General features: G+C 39.5%; 1 protein-coding gene across 2 annotated transcripts; it reads right to left on the bottom strand.

Annotated features, from left to right (window-relative positions):
• Positions 1 to 1,814: 1,814 nt before the first annotated feature.
• LOC127788081 (uncharacterized) lies at positions 1,815 to 14,811 on the bottom strand. 2 transcript variants are annotated; one of them, XM_052316205.1, is made up of 11 exons: positions 14,639 to 14,811; positions 14,098 to 14,417; positions 13,891 to 13,974; positions 12,967 to 13,100; positions 12,736 to 12,833; positions 8,703 to 8,791; positions 8,516 to 8,621; positions 7,858 to 8,012; positions 7,704 to 7,774; positions 2,639 to 2,753; positions 1,815 to 2,393 (listed from the first exon to the last, which is right to left on the bottom strand). In XM_052316205.1, the coding sequence occupies exons 2-11, from the start codon at positions 14,332 to 14,334 to the stop codon at positions 2,226 to 2,228; spliced, it is 1,257 nt and encodes a 418-aa protein (XP_052172165.1). In that variant the 5' UTR covers positions 14,335 to 14,417; positions 14,639 to 14,811; the 3' UTR covers positions 1,815 to 2,225. The 2 variants fall into 2 exon arrangements, with proteins under 2 accessions (XP_052172165.1, XP_052172160.1); XM_052316200.1 differs by having other exon boundaries at positions 14,098 to 14,348; positions 14,639 to 14,810.
• Between the last annotated feature and the right edge of the window lie 3,888 nt (positions 14,812 to 18,699).

Here is an 18,699-nt window from a genome sequence, read left to right as displayed (position 1 = left end):
TGGGTTTCATTACTGTTATTTTTGTTATTTGATGTCTTTAGTGATTTCGTGCGTCAATCAATTCGAGCAAAGTAGAATAATCCGTATTTAAAGTCATTGTGACTTGGGATTCTAAAAATTCATTAAATAAATGAACGACTAAAATTTAAATTTAATACGAAAGAGAGAGAATGAAATTTTGAATTGTGAATGGAGAGGATATTGTTGGTAAATAAAATATTAAATGACATAATTATCCTAGGGAAATTCTATTTGCAACCATACGTTTTGCTCTCTGTAACCCACTTTTAATATTCCTAAAATATCATGAGATTAAAATTCATATTTGTCCTTCATTTAAATATTTAACGCTCAACCACCCATCATTATTCTTCAAGCACGTGCACTCACTTTCTCGACCACTATCACCACAACCACTTTCTCACGCACAATTGAACATCGTACAACCATTATTATTCAACATCGAGCAGCAGCCAGTATTATTGAACACCAAACATTGCTCAGTCGAGTTCTCATCGCCATAGCCATTACTATCAGCTATGGATGATTATTATCTGCAAATGTTTACGCAGAGTTTGACAAATAAGATAACGAGTATTCATGTTTCAACGAGAAAAAACACAATTTATAACATCTATTACTAGTTCAATCACATAATTTATATATGCATACACGATGGATGAATTAAAAAATAAGATTAATTAAAAAATAAAAAATACACTGCCTTAGAAGCTAGGAGATGCCCCAAAACTCAGGGTTCGGGGCTTGGGGGATGCCTCGAACCCGGAGATTTGGGCAATTTGAGATTCCTCGAACCCCGAGGTTCGGGGAACCCCTAACCGCCCGAACCCAAGCATTCTGGGTGTTTGGGAAACCCCAAACCTCAAGTTTCGATAAGCACCTTGAATCCATGAATTCAGGAAAAATTAATTTTCCCTAACTCATGAGTTCGGGAAAAACTTTTCCCGAAATCAAAAATTTGGGAGAATACAATTCTCCTTAATTCAATTATATAATATATTATATAATATTATACTATATAATATGTATATAGAATGGATACTATTATATTTATATTATATTATTATAACTCTATACATATATATATAATGATTTTGTATATAAATTATTCCGAATCATTGTCTCTCAAATCTTTGGATTAATATTATATTTATTTTTTTTGAATTAATGTTGCTTTAATCTTAATTTTCCTTTTGAGTTAATTTTAATTTTTGATACCAATAAATCAACCTAATCTGATCCAAATTTTATTGTGCAAAATTAGGTAAATTTGGTTTTAATTTTGTACATCATTTACTTTCATATTTTATATAATTGGTATCATTGCTTTTATATTTTTTAAAAAACTCCTCACCCCTAAAGGGCGAGATTTGAGGAACCCAAACCCCGGAATCTCGTTGTTTGGGAGGTTAGGGGTTCCCCGAATCTCGCCCTTCAAGAAAGTTCTCACCCCCGAAGGAGGAGCATTACCTAATTATGAGATTTCAAAAAATTCCAATGAAAAGGGTAAGCGAAGCAAGCGAAGTGGACAACGACGAAAGGTCGGCAGTGGTCTGTGAGAGTGGTCTAAAGAAAAAGAAGAACAGGATTTGATGCACGAAAAAGGAGAAGAGGAAAAAAACCAGGGTTTAATGCGAAGAAGAAGAACTTAATGCATGAGGTGTGTTTTTTGAAAAATAAGTGTTTAGAGGGTATATTTGGTATATAAATGATTGGACAAAATAATAAATGTGGTTGCGAATAGTAAAATTTAATATTTTACGTGTAATGATTACGAAAAGCAAAATTTATGATTGCAAACAAAATTTCTCATTATCCTAACAATAATAATTAAAATGACAAAAAAGGAGAATTATATCCTTATAAATTCTATCCAAATAGCAAAGGCCTTTTACCCATTTTAGTACCCACCTGTATCGTTTTCTTTCTTCTGCATTGAAGACGTTTCTGACACGTCTTACAAGAAGTTGAATATATCTGAGTCTCGAAATAAACACCGCCAAATTTTATACAGACCAAAAAAAGAGGGTATAATTTAATTTGAAGGATAGGGCAGTCAATGTTCTTCCAAAATCACCACGCGGTGCACCAAAAGTTGGGAAGATATAAAAAGCATTGCTCATTGTGAATAGGAAGGAGACGGATGAGGAACGGCTTCTTCTTCTTCTTGCCAGGTATGAAAAACAGTAAAATTGCATCTCTCGTCAAGGAACAGCAACAGATTGAGAAGCAAGCTGAACCCAAGCAAATTCCTCCTTGTAAACAGCCCCACCATCGCAGGAGGCTTCACATGAGTAAACAACAATGGTTGCCCAGTCAAGCGAATCTGCCTCATTTTGCACCCCGAAGTAATAAAGCAACTGCGGTAAAATCTGCAATCACCAAATTCAAACATAAGCCAAACTTTTTTTTTTAATGTAACAAGGTAGACGCGTTTAGATTGAAATATAGCTATGCCCAACAGTGATAAGTGCTTCACAGAAGGAAAAGCAATGTGCAGAAGAATTCCCATGGTTGAACCGTAATACATGAATCACAACTTGAGCAATTAAACTGCTGCTTCAAAGCCACCCTTTCATCATAAGACAGATATGTCAAGAGAAAAATCAGTGCACACCTGAAATTCAAAACCCCGAGGGCCACCACAATGGCTGCATTTGGGAATGTCAGTCTTGGGTGGTCGACCACTAGACATAGGCCACAGTGGTTTAGCACTATCATTTCTACAATATCTGCATTTGTGAAGACAGTAAATAAGATCAACCAAATGGTTACTATAGCTCAGAGGTAAATTTGTCAATAATAAGTAGAACAGGGGATGAAACCAAAAATCTTTAATCAATACGTCTCAAGATGTGCAATAACACTTTTACTTTGAAGATGACACCAACAAACTTTATGCCATTACAAACATAGGGATGGGCAAAAAACAAGGTAAGCATCTTATTTAAGCTATATTCCACTGATGTTCTCAGAGACACATGACAATCAATTTTGCTGGTAATTAATCCCAATGCACTATTTATTTCTCATGACGTAAAATGAAGGTTCTACCAATTGAGATTGATGATAACAGTTCTAAGTGATCTTCTCTACTTGGAAACAGCTTTAGCTTGCATGAAATCATCAAATTAATTACTGTGCCTGCTTGACATAAACTCTGATATTCATATCCTATTTGATTTCTCTCCAGGCATTCACTTTCATGCTGGTTCTAAGTTTCCAGAGCTGATCTCTGCAAGGTTCTCAGGCTGACTAGACTAACCTGAACCAAACCGAGAACTGATCCAAGAAATAGTAAAATATTCATGTTTATTGTTATAATGTTAGCCCTAAAAGAATACTAACACCTGCCTCTCTGCAAGAAATGTATACAAGAATATACATGTTCTTGAAGCCAAGAAAGATAGTACCATACAGCTGGAAATACACAGGTCACACCACCATAGAACTGCCTAGAAAAACAAAGCAGATTCATAAATTACAGGCCAAAACCATCTTCAGTATTTGTATTCATCTCAATCACCTCCAGAAATGACACTCCTATGCCTAAAATTCAGAATAATACCTCCTGATAAAAAAAGGAAGAAAGAAGCAAAAAAAGAAAAAAAAAATGCCCTCAAGGCAAGATTAAAGTATTGGACTACAAAGTTCTATTCTGTAATGGATGTAACTAAAAGAGGCAATTAACATTTTGGGCTTCTGTGACTGGGTTAGACTTTTCTTAAGCGGGTGAGGGCAAGTGAATGACAATGATAATGGCGACAGTGAAAGAGAAGCTTAGGCACAGATGTCAGATATGGTGAGAGCCTGGTGGGTTGCTAAGCAATGCATGTGCATGTTTGTCTTTTCAGCTGTGGAGATGAGAAAACATGATAGACAGGTTGGGGGGCGCGGGGGGGGGGGGGGGGGGGGGGGGGGGAAGCAATAGGCCTAGGAAGGAGTAGTTTTAAACACTGGCCAAGCATAAACGTGATATAAGCATGAGCACCACTACCATACAAATCATACTACTGAAAGTCGCAGATGATTAGTCAATAGGGTAAGTGATAGCAAATGAAAATGCTCAAGTATTCATTAAAATTTAATTTTTCACACTCCAAATCTGGACCTATCCTTCATCAATTTCTTGAAGCAGACATTATGCAATGGTTTAGTAACTAATTTAATGTTTATATTCACCAGAAATATTCTTCAGAAAGTGTAAAAGTTGCAGTTCATTGGCTACAAGTCCACCAGAAATAAAATAAGTTTTCAAGCTAAATAAAGCTCCTCGCATAACCCAACAAGTATATTAGCAAGAAGAAAATCCTTCTCAACTATAAATTTAGTTTCTTGATACCATGCATCTGATGAATTATTTTTAATAATTTATTCTAAAAACAATAACAACAACAATATACCCGGCCTTTATCCCATTATGTGGGGTCGGCTCCATGAATTCTAGACTTCCATGTATTTCTGTCTTTTGTCATATTTTCATTTAGACCCATACACTTCATATCAAATTTTAATGTCTCTCCCAAAGTCTTCTTGGATTGTCTCTACCTATTTTTTTGACTAATTGTTCAATTTCATCAACTTTCCTCACAAGAGCATCTCTTGGTCTTCTTTTCACATGACCAAACCATCTTAGTCTAGTCTCTCTCATCTTCTCCTCGATTGGCACTACTCCTACCTTATTACGAATAACCTCATTTCTAATTTTATATTTTCTTGTATGACCGCACATCCATCTTAGCATCCTCATCACTGCTACGCTCGTCTTTTGCTTATACTGGTATTTGACTACCAAACATTCTGAGTCATACAACAAAACTGATCTTATAGTTGTCCTATAGAATTTTCCTTTTAGTTTTAATGGGATTTTGCCATCACATAACACCTCTGATGCATTTCTCCATTTTAGCCAACCTGCCTTAATTCTATGTGTGACATCCTCGTGAATTTCTCTATCTTTTTCAATCACTGATCCCAAATATCGAAAATGGTCTTTTCTTTGTATGATTTGATCTTCCAATTTTATTATAACATCCTCCACTCTTGTATTCTTACTAAATTTACATTCCATATATTATGTTTTTCTTCTACTTAATTTAAATCCCTTAGATTCTAAATTGTTTCTCCGCAACTCAAGCTTAGTGTTCACTCCCTCTTTTGTTTCATCCACCAACACTATGTCATCTGCAAATAGCATACACCATGGCACTTCTATCTGAATATGTTTAGTGAGTTCATCCATTACTAAAGCAAATAAGTATGGACTTAGTGCAGAACCTTGATGCAGTCCCATTGTAGTTTTAAATGATTCAGTAACCCCTCCGCATGTTCTGACCCTTGTCTCTACACCGTGATATATGTCCTTAAGGGCTTGTATATAGGCTATTCGGACTCATTTATTCTCTAAACCCTCCATAATACTTCTCTAGGGACCCTATCATAGGCATTTTCTAGATCTATAAACACCATATGCAGGTCCTTCTGATACTCCTAATAGCTCTTCATTAGGCACCTTAGTAGGTATATAGCTTCAATTGTTGACCTACCAAGCATGAAACTAAACTGATTTTTCAAGACGTCTGTTTCTTTTCTGAGCCTCTACTCTATTACTCTCTCCTAGAGTTTCATGGTATGACTCATTAACTTAATTTCTCTGTAATTTTCACAGTTTTAAACATCTCCTTTGTTCTTGTATATAAGAACCAAAGTACTTTTTCTCCACCCATCTGGCATCTTTTTTGATTTAAGGATGGCGTCTTTTTTTATTTAAGGATCGTGTTAAATAATTTCGTTAGCCAGAAGATGCACTCTTCGCCCATGCATTTTCATGCTTCTATTGGTATATTATCCAGTCCTACTGCCTTACGATTTTTCATCTTTTTTAATGCTTGCCTTATTTCTTTTGAACTTATGCATCGATAAAATGTACAGCTCATGTTCTCTTCATAGTTACTGATGTCCCAACCTAACTCTTGTGTTCCCACCATCATTGAATAATTTTGTGAAATATTCATTTCATCTCTCCTTTAATCACTCCCTCATTAATTAATATATTTTGGTTTTCATCTTTTATGCATTTCACTTTGTTTAGATCCCATGTTTTTCTTTCTTTTGCTTTAACTAATTTATATATATATCCATTTCTCCATCTTTTGTACCATCTTTTGTATCAAATTGTTTATATAGATTCTCATATGCTTTTGACCTTACTTCACTAACAACTCTTTTTGCTATCTTTTTCGCTTCTTTATAATTTTTTAAGTTTTCTTCATTGTTGCAATGATAAACAGCATTATAGCAAGTTTCTTATTTCTAATTTTCAATTGTACATCAAGTTTCCACCACCAAGACTCCTTAAGGTTTGTGGCTCTACTATTTGTCTCTCCAATGACTACCTTTGCCGTGCTTCTTAGGGCAGTAGCCATTTCCCTCCACATTTGGTTTGTCTGTCCTTCTCTATTCCATTCATTTCTATCCCTTAATTTTTCTTTGAAAATTAATTGTTTCTCCCCTTTTAAATCCCACCACCTAATTCTTGGATTTTGTTTTATCTTATATGATTTTTTCTCTTCCAATTTCTTACTTGGACATCAAGTACCAAAAGTCTATGCTGAGTAGTCAAACACTCCCCCAGTATCACCTTACAATCCCTACAACATAACCGATCCTCTTGTCTCATGAGGAAGCAATCTATTTGGGTGCTTGATGTGACATTTTTATATGTGATTAAGTGTTCGTCCTGTTTTTTTAACATAGTATTAGTTATGATAAGCTCATATGCCATAACAAAATCTAGAATAGACTTACTTTCATTATTAATTTTCCCAAATCCATACCCTCCATGTACCTCTCTATAGCCGTTTTCGTCTCTACCCACGTGACCATTTAAGTCACCTCATATAATCCACTTCCTCTCCTTTTGGTATCATTTGTATGAGTCCCTCTAGGTCCTCCTAAAATTTTGCTTTTATCTCCTCATCTAACCCCGCTTGTGGTGCATATGTACTAAAGATATTCAATCATTCTTCCTAGACCAACATTCACCATAATAATCATATCCCCTATTCTCTTTATATCCACTACCTCATCTACTAAGCTTTTATCTATAATAATTCTCACTCCATTTTTCGTTTGATCATTTTCTATATACCATATTTTATATCCAGTTTCTGATAAAACTTTGTTTTTTTCCCTACCCATCTTGTCTCTTGAAGGCAATATTTAACAAAAATGTTCCCTTACACATAGGGATGTAAACGGGCCCATGTGTAAATGGGTCCCCAACAGGTCCCAATTAACCCCAAGGGAAAAAAAAGTATAAAAATGAGGTACAAGTACAAGGCACATTTGAAATTAATTGAAACAAGCATGTAAATGGGGTTATATAACTTATATTGGGGCCCCATTTACATCCCTACTCACACAGATAACACCTGCTGTAGACATCAGCATATGGTTGCAAAGCAGTTTTATGAATCACATGATTGCAAAAACCACAAAAACCTTTATCCATGTCACACAGGACACGGCTAGCAATAGACAAGAAGAAGAAAAAGGAGAAATAGTAGTGAAGGAAAGAAACTGCTTTCTCTTATCTCATTTCCTATTGAATGCATTATATTTTTAGTCAATGTAATGTGCAGTAGATCCCATGCATCCTTGTAATAAAGATCAGCAATCACCTCAACACTTGCTCAGGGGCCCTGGAAATGCGCTCTTGGAAGGAAGCCCAACTCTTTTTGTCACCATCACCCTGTTTACCAACATTAAAACAGATTGTACAGGTTCATAAGATGCCTTTCAAGATAATTTCTATATCTATTTATGGTTTCATACCTCAAAGTTGTCCATCAATGACTTGACAGTCTCATCCATTCGGCTCCCAGAAACCAATGAATTGGCACAGCCATTGTCTTCAGACATCTCTGCATCATATTCGCATTCATCCTCATTTACAATCTCATACTCAGGCCATATGTTCTTGCTTGCAACTGTTCATACAGAAAAGTTTGATCAGATTAAAATTATGAAAAATCCAGGCTCATGGATAATATTCTGATGGAATCTTGTATTTAGAGCTAAACTTGATAGAATGATTTCTAGATTTCCATATTTATAGCATATATCCTTAGAAATCTAAAATTCTAGATTACAAACTGTCATACTGCCATCTTGGCACCGAAATCTGATTATTGTTTCAAATTCAGGCCACCTGCTTTTCCATTGCTCTTCCTTAAATACATAGCTTCTGAAACCAGGTATTACTTCACTAGCTGTCTACTTACTAGAATAAATAGCTAAAAATCATCTAATACAAGTGATATAAATGGAACCTAAAGAGTGAGTAATCATAATGAGCTACACCAAGAAGTATGTATCATGTGTAAGTATGCACACACCATATGTACCTATGCTGCCTAAGTACCAAATACCCCTAGTAAAACAATCACCTATATTTCCTGTCCCATCAAAACAAAAAATCAACTGCACCCACCTTTTTGGATATCTGTCGAACTGTTAATTGGCCCAGTGCTAGGAGTCTGAGGAGAAAAGCTCAATTGTTGACATTCAATCTTATGACCTGACCTCCAATGGGTAGTCTGCAAGGGAAGATTAATACTTGAATGATTTGAAATAGTGTAGCATAAAAAACAGTTTGACTGTTTCTAATAAGATATTACCTGATGTTTCTCTGAGCAATAACGTGCTCTTCTACAACTACTGCAAACTTTATCTCCTTTCCATGTACCACACCAATTACAGAGAGAGGCTATGCCAAGAATCAACAAATTGATAAAATCATCAAAATGTAAAGAAATGAAACAATATGTAACTTAGCAGTGGATAAGCGCATGCATACAGTTTCAGGCTGCATCCTGGCATATGTGTTATCATCTATTGCATTCCATGCTTCTTAAAGTAAAGAAGCATATAACTGGCTGTCATGACCCTAGGGTTTAGCTAGGGTCTTGAAGTAATTGGAAGGAATTTGGGGAAGAACCAGAGAAGAATTGAGGGGGAGATTGAATAAAATTAGGGAAAGAAGGAATGGAACAGTGCTGAACGAGAGAGAGAGCGAGAGGGAGGGAAAGAGAGAGAAATTGCAGAGAGAGATTGGAATTTCAATTATCATTCAACATGTAAAACCAATCCATTTACAGCAGCCTTATATAGGCATATTTGTCTTCTAACAACCTTACACATGCAGCCATGTGCACCTAACTAATTGCTAAAATATTCAAGACAAACTATTCTACCATATTACAATAATACCTTTTATTGCTCATAGGGTCATGACAATTCCTCCCTTCTTAAGAGAGTTCTTGTCCCCAAGAACTTGCAACAAGTAGCCATGGCTCTTCATCCAATTCCAGCCTTTTCCATCTGGTTCATCATTCTTTCCTTCTTCCTCCTTCTAGGTCTCTTCTTCTTCATTTTTAGGTTCTCAATTGAAACAAAAATGATAATCATTGCAGACAAGGCCTACATCTTCCTCCAAAAAGTAACATACTATTTCCCTTGGGTTTGCAATAGCTACCAAATTAAGGTTGCTAGTACTCAATAGTCTGGGGATCCAATATAATGCCAAAACCTGTCAACGTGTCTACATCAAATGCCTTCAAATTAATTTAGCCGCTCCTTGTCGCAGGTAGCAGCTGAAATCTGCAACCCTACAGCCTTCAAATGTCGATCATTCTGAAACTCTAACCGACCAGCTACCACATATGTTCCCCTCTTCTTATCATCTGCAAAATTGGCAGCGATATGGTGGCATCATTTAGGATCAGCAAGTCTTCCTTCTACTAGGGCTGTCTCCCTCTTATCGTCTGATAAAAATCCCTCCACGTTATCTAATCCTCCAGTCCATGCATTAGATGCCAAGTGTAACAACTTGGCCTTGGTTTTGTTGGTCACTCAATCAAATACTTCCCAGCTTTCCTCATAAGGAACTTCATTTCCAAAGGAACCAGTGTATTCCTTTAATTCTCCTTTTGCATCTGTTGTCCCACCCAACTAATTGTTACCGATTCTCTCTAGATAATGCCAGTCATCCTTCTTGTCATTGTTGCCTCCATCAGAGAATGCTTCTTTTTCTGGCCAAAGTCTAGAGTAGGCAGTGAATCGGTTGTTTGTAATCTTATCTCCTCCTTTGGCTGCTCCACTCCAAGGAATTCCTCTTTGTTAAAACTTCCATGATAATCATCAAAGTATTCCACCGGAAAATTGTAATGATACTTCTTAATAAGTATCATCGCAAACTCTTGCAACTTCTCATGAAACATACGGCCAAACTCCTTGCACTCTTCATGAATCTCATTGCTTGTTCTTTTGTCTTTGTTGCTGCCAGCAGAAAATGCAGTTTCCTTTGGCTGCCATTGAGGCTCCATTCTAGCTGAAAATGAAGCATTCTTTTGCTACAATTGAGTCTCCCATGGCCTCGCATATGTCCTGTCTGTCTTGGCGTAACTTTTATGGGCGAAACCAGCCATAGGCCAAGAAACTGGAACTCCTTCCACCTTGCTTCGCCTCCCAAATTCACATGCCCGAACCGGGGACTGCTCTATTGCTGGGAAATTAACCAAATTGGTTGGCAATAGCCTAAACGGATCGGAATTCACCTGGCCAGCTTGTCGACGAAGTCCGCTGCCTCTCGAACTCCAATTCTCAGCACAACGACAACCGTCTATCCCCCCAGGCATCTGCGTCTAACGAAATTAATGGCAGTTCTTCTCAACCCAATCACCGCCCAAGGTTCCCAGCCCAATTGCGATCGCCTCTGATTTCAAAATCACCAGAACTCACTGCTAGTTAAATAGCTACACCCACTCCCGAGTCCAAATCTCAACGTTTCTACTATGCAAATACTTCCGGAACTCCATTGAATTGGTTCGGCCTCCAGATTCACCTCACGAAACATCCACTACAGTTCACTGTCTGGGTCGGAATCCTCAACTGATCAAAGCGACAGCATCAACAATGCACCTGATTGAATTCGCGCTCGCCTCACCCAGAATCGCTTCTCACCGTTTGGATCGGACTTGCTTGCTCGTGCTCGCCTCACCCAATCACCGTCAGTTTGGGTCGGAATCACCTCCACTCTGATTTGCTAGAACCGCCTATGACCAACAACTCGCTGATGTTCAACAGTGGCGTAGGAAGTTGCTTCTCGTCATCAACTTCCTAATTTGCGTCAATTGCCAAGGCCGCCCAAGTTCCAGCAGAAAAGGATCACTTGGAATTGGCCTTGGTTAACAAAGAGAACCGCCGATCTCAATTTCCAGTCCTTTAGGTCGCCTCTGAAGTGAGTCTCGTCCTCACCTTCAGTAACCTGACTCGCCTCCGACACTGCTACTTGAATTTGCCAGATGATGCGCAAACGGCTAGCTAAGAGCTTCCAGGAAAAGTCGAACAACTCTTCTAGATCACAAGCCGTGATCGCTTGTACCTTAGCTTCCCAACCGCTCCCTGCAACTCGATCGGTTTCGTGACGCCCGCAAGTTGAACTGGATGTGAACAACGGGGCCTGCACCTTCTTCGATCGGTTCCGTTACCAGAATTCCGACAATGAACTTGCTGCTATAAACAGCCTACCACAGTCGCGATCAACCAGCTTTAGGACTTCCGATTCCATTGGATTCACTGGACCACTTGGATTGTCTCAAGTCCCGCTGCCTCAATCGCGTAACTCCTTGAGAATCAGTCAAATGTTACTCCTAGATCGCCAACAATCACGACCTATAGCGTCAGAATTGCTTCACTGAAATTAATTCCAACAACCTTAAAATCCAATCGGAACCAAAGCTAGGGATTGTCGGAATTATTGGAGCTGAATTCGCCTTCCAATCCGATAATCAACCTCCGTTGGACAACGAACGTCAATGCGTCAAAAAATTAATCAACTGAAGAAGCCGCCGAGGAACGGTGGTTCTGATACCAATTTGTCATGATCCTAGGGTTTGGCTAGGGTCTTAGAAGTAATTGGAAGGAATTTAGGGAAGAAACATAGAAGAACTGAGGGGGAGATTGAATAGAATTAGGGAGAGAAGGAATGGAACAATGCTGAACGAGGGAGAGAGCGAGAGGGAGGGAAAGAGAGATAAATTGTAGAGAGAGATATTGGAATTTCAATTATCATTCAACATGTAAAACCCATCCATTTGTAACATCCTTATATGGGCATATTTGTCTCCTAACAGCCTTGCACATGCAGCTATGTGCACCTAACTAATTGCTAAAATATCCAAAACAAACTATTCTACCCTATTACAATAATACCCTTTATTGCTCATAGGATCATGACACTGGCTTATCAAATCCAAACAATGATATCAAAGGTAAAACTGAAAATAATTCCTCATCATTATTAAAAGTGAAAAAACAATTAATTTTTTTAATAAAAGAAATTTTCTGTATTCTGTGTTGCGTACAAGAAGAAACTCTACTTGGTTTGTTTTAGAACTGAATCTTAGTACAACTGATCCTATACCATTGTCAAACAGATGCAGAGCAAACTTTTAGCCAAAGCTGCGAACAATGTAATCTAAATTTCACTTTATAGAAGATAGTAATTCAATAAAACTAAAGCAGCAGAGGGCAATAGCGCAGGTATTAAACTTGGTACAGCCGGGTTTATGATTGCATAAGAAAGAAGTACAAGTCTGGCAATAAAAACTAAAGCTTTAGAAAAAAGCAACAGAAGAATATTGAACCTACCTCCAACCCTAGAAGGTTTGTCAGTCCCATCGTGCCTTGGAGGTTCACTTGAGTAAAAAGGATTTGAGCGGGTCAGTTGGCAACGGAAAACCTTCACACTTTACAAAAACAATTTCATCAGAACCATGAAATGAAAACAGCAAAGACCATAATTCACTTGCATAATGGTTGCCCATCAAGATGAAAAAATGGAGGAGGTAGTAGAGAGAACAAAATAATCCCAGCTACAACCTTCGAGAAGCATTTTCTGATTTCCGTTTCCACTGCTCATGTTGGTCTTGGAGGAGACATGCCATTGATGGACACATAAATACAAATAATGTGCGGTGAAATGTAGATTCCTTCTCAGAGAGTGGTGCGTAAACCTAGCAACTCAATAACATGACAAACAGTCATCAAACACAGCTCACATCCTTATCCCTCTTGCGCAAGCCTGATAAGAGATGACGAGAGGAATTGCAAAAACCAAATTGATGTCAAACTGGTAGAGGTATCAGTTCAAAATTCATTGTTGCAACGTTGGATATGTTTTATTAGTAATCACAAGATAATAAATTGTGGCAATAAATAAACACAAGCAACCCAGAAATGTGCCAGCCATGTGCTATGGTTATTACAAGGCCGGTCACAGTTTGAGAATCTCAACCTGCAGATGTGCTGGAAATTTTAGCATTTTACAATTACAAAAGCCAAAAGCCCTACCAAACATTTCATTTTACTTCTTTTGTATTTTGTTTACTTTCCTTGTATCTTTTACTGGACAGGAGTTTTCCTTCACTTCACAAACCACGCCAACATTTTTCTTATGATAAGAATATAAACTAGACTAAGCATATGATTGCATCATAACTAATACTATTTTATAGACGAGAATGACATACGAATGAATGGTGGCCAAAATACAGACTTCCATGCCTACCAAAATGAATCAGATGGTTAACCACCACGCTAACTTAGAATAAATCAAAGAATCTGATATTTGTCTTAACAGTTCAAACAATTTGAAATGGCAAGAATTTAGTGAAGTGGTAGTTTTTCTTAATTGCATACTTGAATGTAAGCGCAGATAATTAACTAATTCACCAATAATATATGTATAATAACCTGCTAGAACGTGAATATTAATATGTTACAACTTACAAATAAGAAATATACCTGAAGCACAAACCGCATAGGCTCTCCACAAATGTCGCAGAGACAAGACTTTCCCGAAGGCAAATTAGTAGGATCCAACCAAGCCTGCAATTGAAATTTAAAAACAATAGTAAAATAACATAAAGAGTTGATTAATTATTTTACAAGGAAGACGGATTGTTACAAACTAAAACAGAAGGAAGGTTCAAGAAGGGACTTCAAACGCACTGGAACACCCCCAGCCTTGCTTGGAAATAGCTGACGAAGAAGGGACCAGCTATTCCTAGGCTTTTCGAAAAAACCTAGAGTTACAGGGACTGCATCTTCATCATCATCATCATCGTCAAAGTCACCTTCATCTTCATCTTCATCTTCGTTTACTTGATCATCTTCCTCCTCGTCAAGCGAAGCAATTCGGAGAGCCCCGAGCTTGTCCAAAGAATCCCCTCCCATTCCATTGAACATTTTGGAAAAACAGTCTGTCGAATTACCAGAGTCGACAATTTACAATCCAAGCAGCAAACCAGAGATCGCAAAAGAATCAGAACCTACGCTCCAAATTTCAAGCAAAACAAACACCAATAGAAGACGAACACAAACACAACTTCAACCAATGATTGGAATTTCCAAACCAGATAAGAGGAGAAACTGAAAGTAACGACCGCACCGCCAAAGTTCTAACAGTAAACGGCGGGTGTGGATTTATATCCAATAGAGAAGGAAAGAATGAGAGCTGAATCAGAGGAGAGAGAGAGAGAGAGAGAGTTACCGGAGAGCTGAGACTTGAGAGTCGTGCCGGCTATTGTGACTGAGATTTCTGCGGGCAATGGTGGCTTGCCGCTTGCTGAACTGTGGAGAGGAAGAGGAAGAATGAACCCTCAAATGGGCCTGCCAATTTCGACGCCCGAAAGGCCGAAACCGCCATGTATCAGGGTTGGGTCGGACCAATGGCGTTCGCCCAATGAATCAAATACTCACTTAACCATACACTCATCAGGGCCACACCGAAGGGGATTTCTTAAAAAGAAATAATAAAAAAAAATTGTATCACTCATTTGTGTTTTTTTTTATAGTTATTTTGCGTTAACACGAACCTTATTTACATTGATGTGAATTAATTACTAAAATAACTAATTTCATGTAAAAATAAAATCTTTATATTAAATCTGATATATAATGACGTAATATCCCATAAATATTTGAAAGTATGAGAGTTAGGGTGAAGTTGGTTTGTTTAATGGTGCCCATTAATTTAATATTTAGTTGATTTGGATTAGCAATGGATTAAGCAGTAGAGGTAGGATCTAAATCCAAAACATAGTGCCAATAGGATTTCCTCATTGCTGTAAAAGCAAGTTGTTCCAATTCCATACAGAAAAAGAACCAAGAAGAAGCTGTGCTAGCTACTGCACAAATTTCTGCCATTAGCTAGCAAGCAACAGGTGGAAATCTAGAACGTCTCTGCTCAAAGAATCCTAAGAAATTCGATCTTGATTTTGATTTAGGAAGCAACCACGTAAAATTACGGCATTATTTGGCAGATCAACCAGTGGCTCTTTAATTCCAAGCACCCATCTGGAATCGTCCCAGCTCGCTCTCCAGAACCTCTTGTCAACAGTCAACGTGGACTGCAAGTTAATTAGATGTCAAGCCTTGAAGGCCATTGCAATATCAGGGCATGCACGGAATGCAGAATACAATCCGAAGCGGTCTTCTGCCGTGGCTATGAGGATAAAAGAACCGAAAACAACGGCTCTAATATTTACTTCGGGAAAGGTGGTTTGCAGTTGCACTGGGAGCCAAGAGCGAGCAAGAGTCGAGATTGGCGACGCGGAAGTTCTCTCGATTGAATTGTTCACAAGCTTGGTTTCCCGGCCAAGTTCAAGGACTTCAAGATTCACAAACAGACAAACGTTGCCTCCTGTGACTCCCTGTATACATGAAGTGACTAGCAGCCACAAATTATCAGACAAACAAACTAAAAATATTGTTGAATTTTGACTTAGTAACTGTTAATATGATTTGAAAAAATTAAAATAAAATAGGATTATTCATAACCAATAAATTAGTAAATATATGATATTATTTGTTAGTTGTTTTGGCTGGATATTATGTCATATTATTCTCCACTTTATACTCATTTCAGTTTATATTTTAGCTGTATAAATTAGAATTTATAATTGAATAAAACATATGACTTTTGCTTTAGTATCTTTTTTCATTCCTTTTCTTTTTTCTTCATAAAATACCAACAAATGGTATCAAAGCCCTTCTTCTTGAGGGATCTGTGAGATTGAGTAAACAAAAAATAGAGGGCCTAAAGAAATTTGCGTTTGTAGATGTTTCTCTTGAAGAAACATTACAGAATAGTTCTTTTGGAGGTTGAGGAAACAATTGCGTTAGAATCATCAAGGAATGCTGAGGTTGTGGATCAAGTTTCTCAAAATGGAACTACTTCTGCATCTGAGGTTGGTGTTTCTCAAGGTTCATCGTCAGCTTAGAAAAAAAAGTTTTGGTTTGTCAGTGGAAACTTTGGAAAAAATGATGGAAGATCCAATTGTGCAGAAGATGGTTTATCCATATTTGCCAGAAGAGATAAAGAATCTTTCTACATTTAAATGGATGTTGCAGATCACAATAACAAGAAGGAGAAGCTATAGAGCTACTGCTGACTAACATGAAGAGGAGAAGTTATTTTAATTCTACTCAAAAAAAATCATATCTATGCCTATGCCCAAAAAAATGCCTATACCCAAAAAAAATGCCTATGCCCCAAAACCCATAACTATACATATGTCTCATAACTATAAAATTATAAAATGCCCATATGCTATATCCAAAACATGCCAAAATTTAAAATTTATATTTGCAGCCTAAAGTTAAGGAAGAGTGTTGAATTTTGACTTAGTAGCTGCTGATGTGGTTTGAAGAAGTCAAAATTGTTATGCGTGAAGATACTGAAGAGCAATGCAAGCATGGCAACCTGAAAAAATGCCACGTGGTGGCTTGAGGAAGCGCCACGTGGCGGCCTGAGGAACCAAAGAAGGCCACCCAGGGGCGCGGGCGCGCCTAGCGCGGCCCTCCGCGCTTGCGCAACCCTGCGCTCGCCCGGCCAAGCAGCACGCGGCTGGGCGTGCGCACGGCTGCGGGCGCGCAGCTGCGCGCGGCCCCTGCACAAAGACGACCGCGCGCATTTGCGCGCGGTCCTCCCCCGAGAGAGGGTCACTCGGGGGTGAGGTACCCCCAAGTGCCCCCGCCCGGGGGCGCCCAGCTGCGCGGGCGCAGCTGGGCGTGCGCACGGCCGCGCGCGCGCCCCTACACAAGGGCGGCCGCGCGCATTTGCGCGCGGTCCTCCCCCCCCGAGAGAGGGTCACTCGGGGGTGAGGTATCCCCGAGTGCCCCCACCCGGGGGCGCCCAGATGCGTGGGCGCAGCTAGGCGTGCGCACGGCCGCGCGCGCAGCCGCGCGCGCCCTTGCACAAGGGCGGCCGCGCGCATCTGCGCACGGTCCTCCCCCCCGAGAGAGGGTCACTCGGGGGTGAGGTACCCCCGAGTGCACCCCCCATGCGCACAGGCGGCCCCGCGCGCCCTTGCCGGCGGGCGGCCGCGCACACCCTGCTCGCGGCCGCCCGCGCACGCAGCCGCCCGCGGGCGCAGCCGCTCACTCGCACAACCTCCCGCGCACGCCCCCCTTTCGCACCCGGTCCCGTGCATTTGCGCGCACGACCCCTCGTGCTCTCCTTGCCTGCACTCGTGCAAACCCCCGGGTGAGGGTCACCCAAAGCGCCGCACTGACAGCCACGTGCCACGTGCCCCCTATCCTTGCACCACCGCCTCCAAGAAACTCGGCCTAAGACTATTCTCGCGAGACTTGGTCAAAGCCTCTCCGAGATTCTTGCCACAAAACTCGGAACACGCGACACATGGATGCCCCTCTTGTTGCTATAAATAGGAGGTCACTTTCCCTCATTCGGTATGCAATCTCTGGTTCTCGCATTTACTCTCTTACTTTCGAATACTCAATTTCTACGGTGATCTAACTTAAGCATCGGAGGGTCCGCGCGGGGACTTTCGCCCGCGCTCCTAACCGATTCTTTCTCTAATAGGTCATCCATTGCTCGGAAACACCTCCGGAGACTCATCCATCGCTCAGAAACGCCCTACGAGACTCACCCATCGCTGCCACATTACCCCGGGAGACTCACTCATCGCTCAGATACGCCATACGAGGGTCATCCATCGGTGGTTTCCCATTTTATAAATTTTATTGTTGTAATCGTGTAACAACAAAAATAAAATAGGATTATCCATAACCAATAAATTAGTAAATATCTGATATTGTTTGTTAGTTGTTTTGACTGGATATTATGCCATATTATTCTCCACTTTATACTCATTTCAGTTTATATTTTAGTTGTATAAATTAGAGTTTACGATTGAATAAAACATATGACTTTTGCTTTGGTATCTTTTTTTATTCTTTTTTTTTTTCTTCATAAAATACCAACAAACATGGTTATCTAAACTGGTTTTTCGACCGTAAATATACAAAATAAAGAAGTTTTTGGAAGTAGCTTGGAGACCTTAGACCAAGTTGGTTTGCTTAATGCTGCCGTCGCCATGAATAAGATCGATGCTCTTGATGGAAGGCACGAGCTTGGGGAAGAGGTTCTGGGAGTTGATCAGGATCAGCAAGGCCTTGAACAGCCTCGCGCGCGGGAGCAACCGATCGAAGTGTACTCTTGGGTGGGGGTAACGTCGACAGCCATTGATGTCGCTAATTAAGCATGAAGAAATTGGAAGCGAGAGAAGACTAGCTAGAAGAAGAAGA

Source organism: Diospyros lotus, chromosome 1 (assembly GCF_014633365.1).
Source record: "Diospyros lotus cultivar Yz01 chromosome 1, ASM1463336v1, whole genome shotgun sequence".
NCBI lineage: Eukaryota > Viridiplantae > Streptophyta > Magnoliopsida > Ericales > Ebenaceae > Diospyros > Diospyros lotus.
Note: the sequence above shows the minus strand (reverse complement) of the source record. Positions and strands in the feature narration are given on the sequence as shown.

What these genes read in the sequence shown, in the direction of transcription:
- LOC127788081 (XM_052316205.1), bottom strand. Translation starts at nt 14,334, where the DNA reads ATGTTCAATGGAATGGGAGGGGATTCTTTGGACAAGCTCGGGGCTCTC. An exon ending in GCAAGGCTGGGGGTGTTCCA is followed by an intron (nt 13,975 to 14,097) that starts GTGCGTTTGAAG and finishes TTTCAATTGCAG; the next exon opens with GCTTGGTTGGATCCTACTAA. An exon ending in CTATGCGGTTTGTGCTTCAG is followed by an intron (nt 13,101 to 13,890) that starts GTATATTTCTTA and finishes TTGAGTTGCTAG; the next exon opens with GTTTACGCACCACTCTCTGA.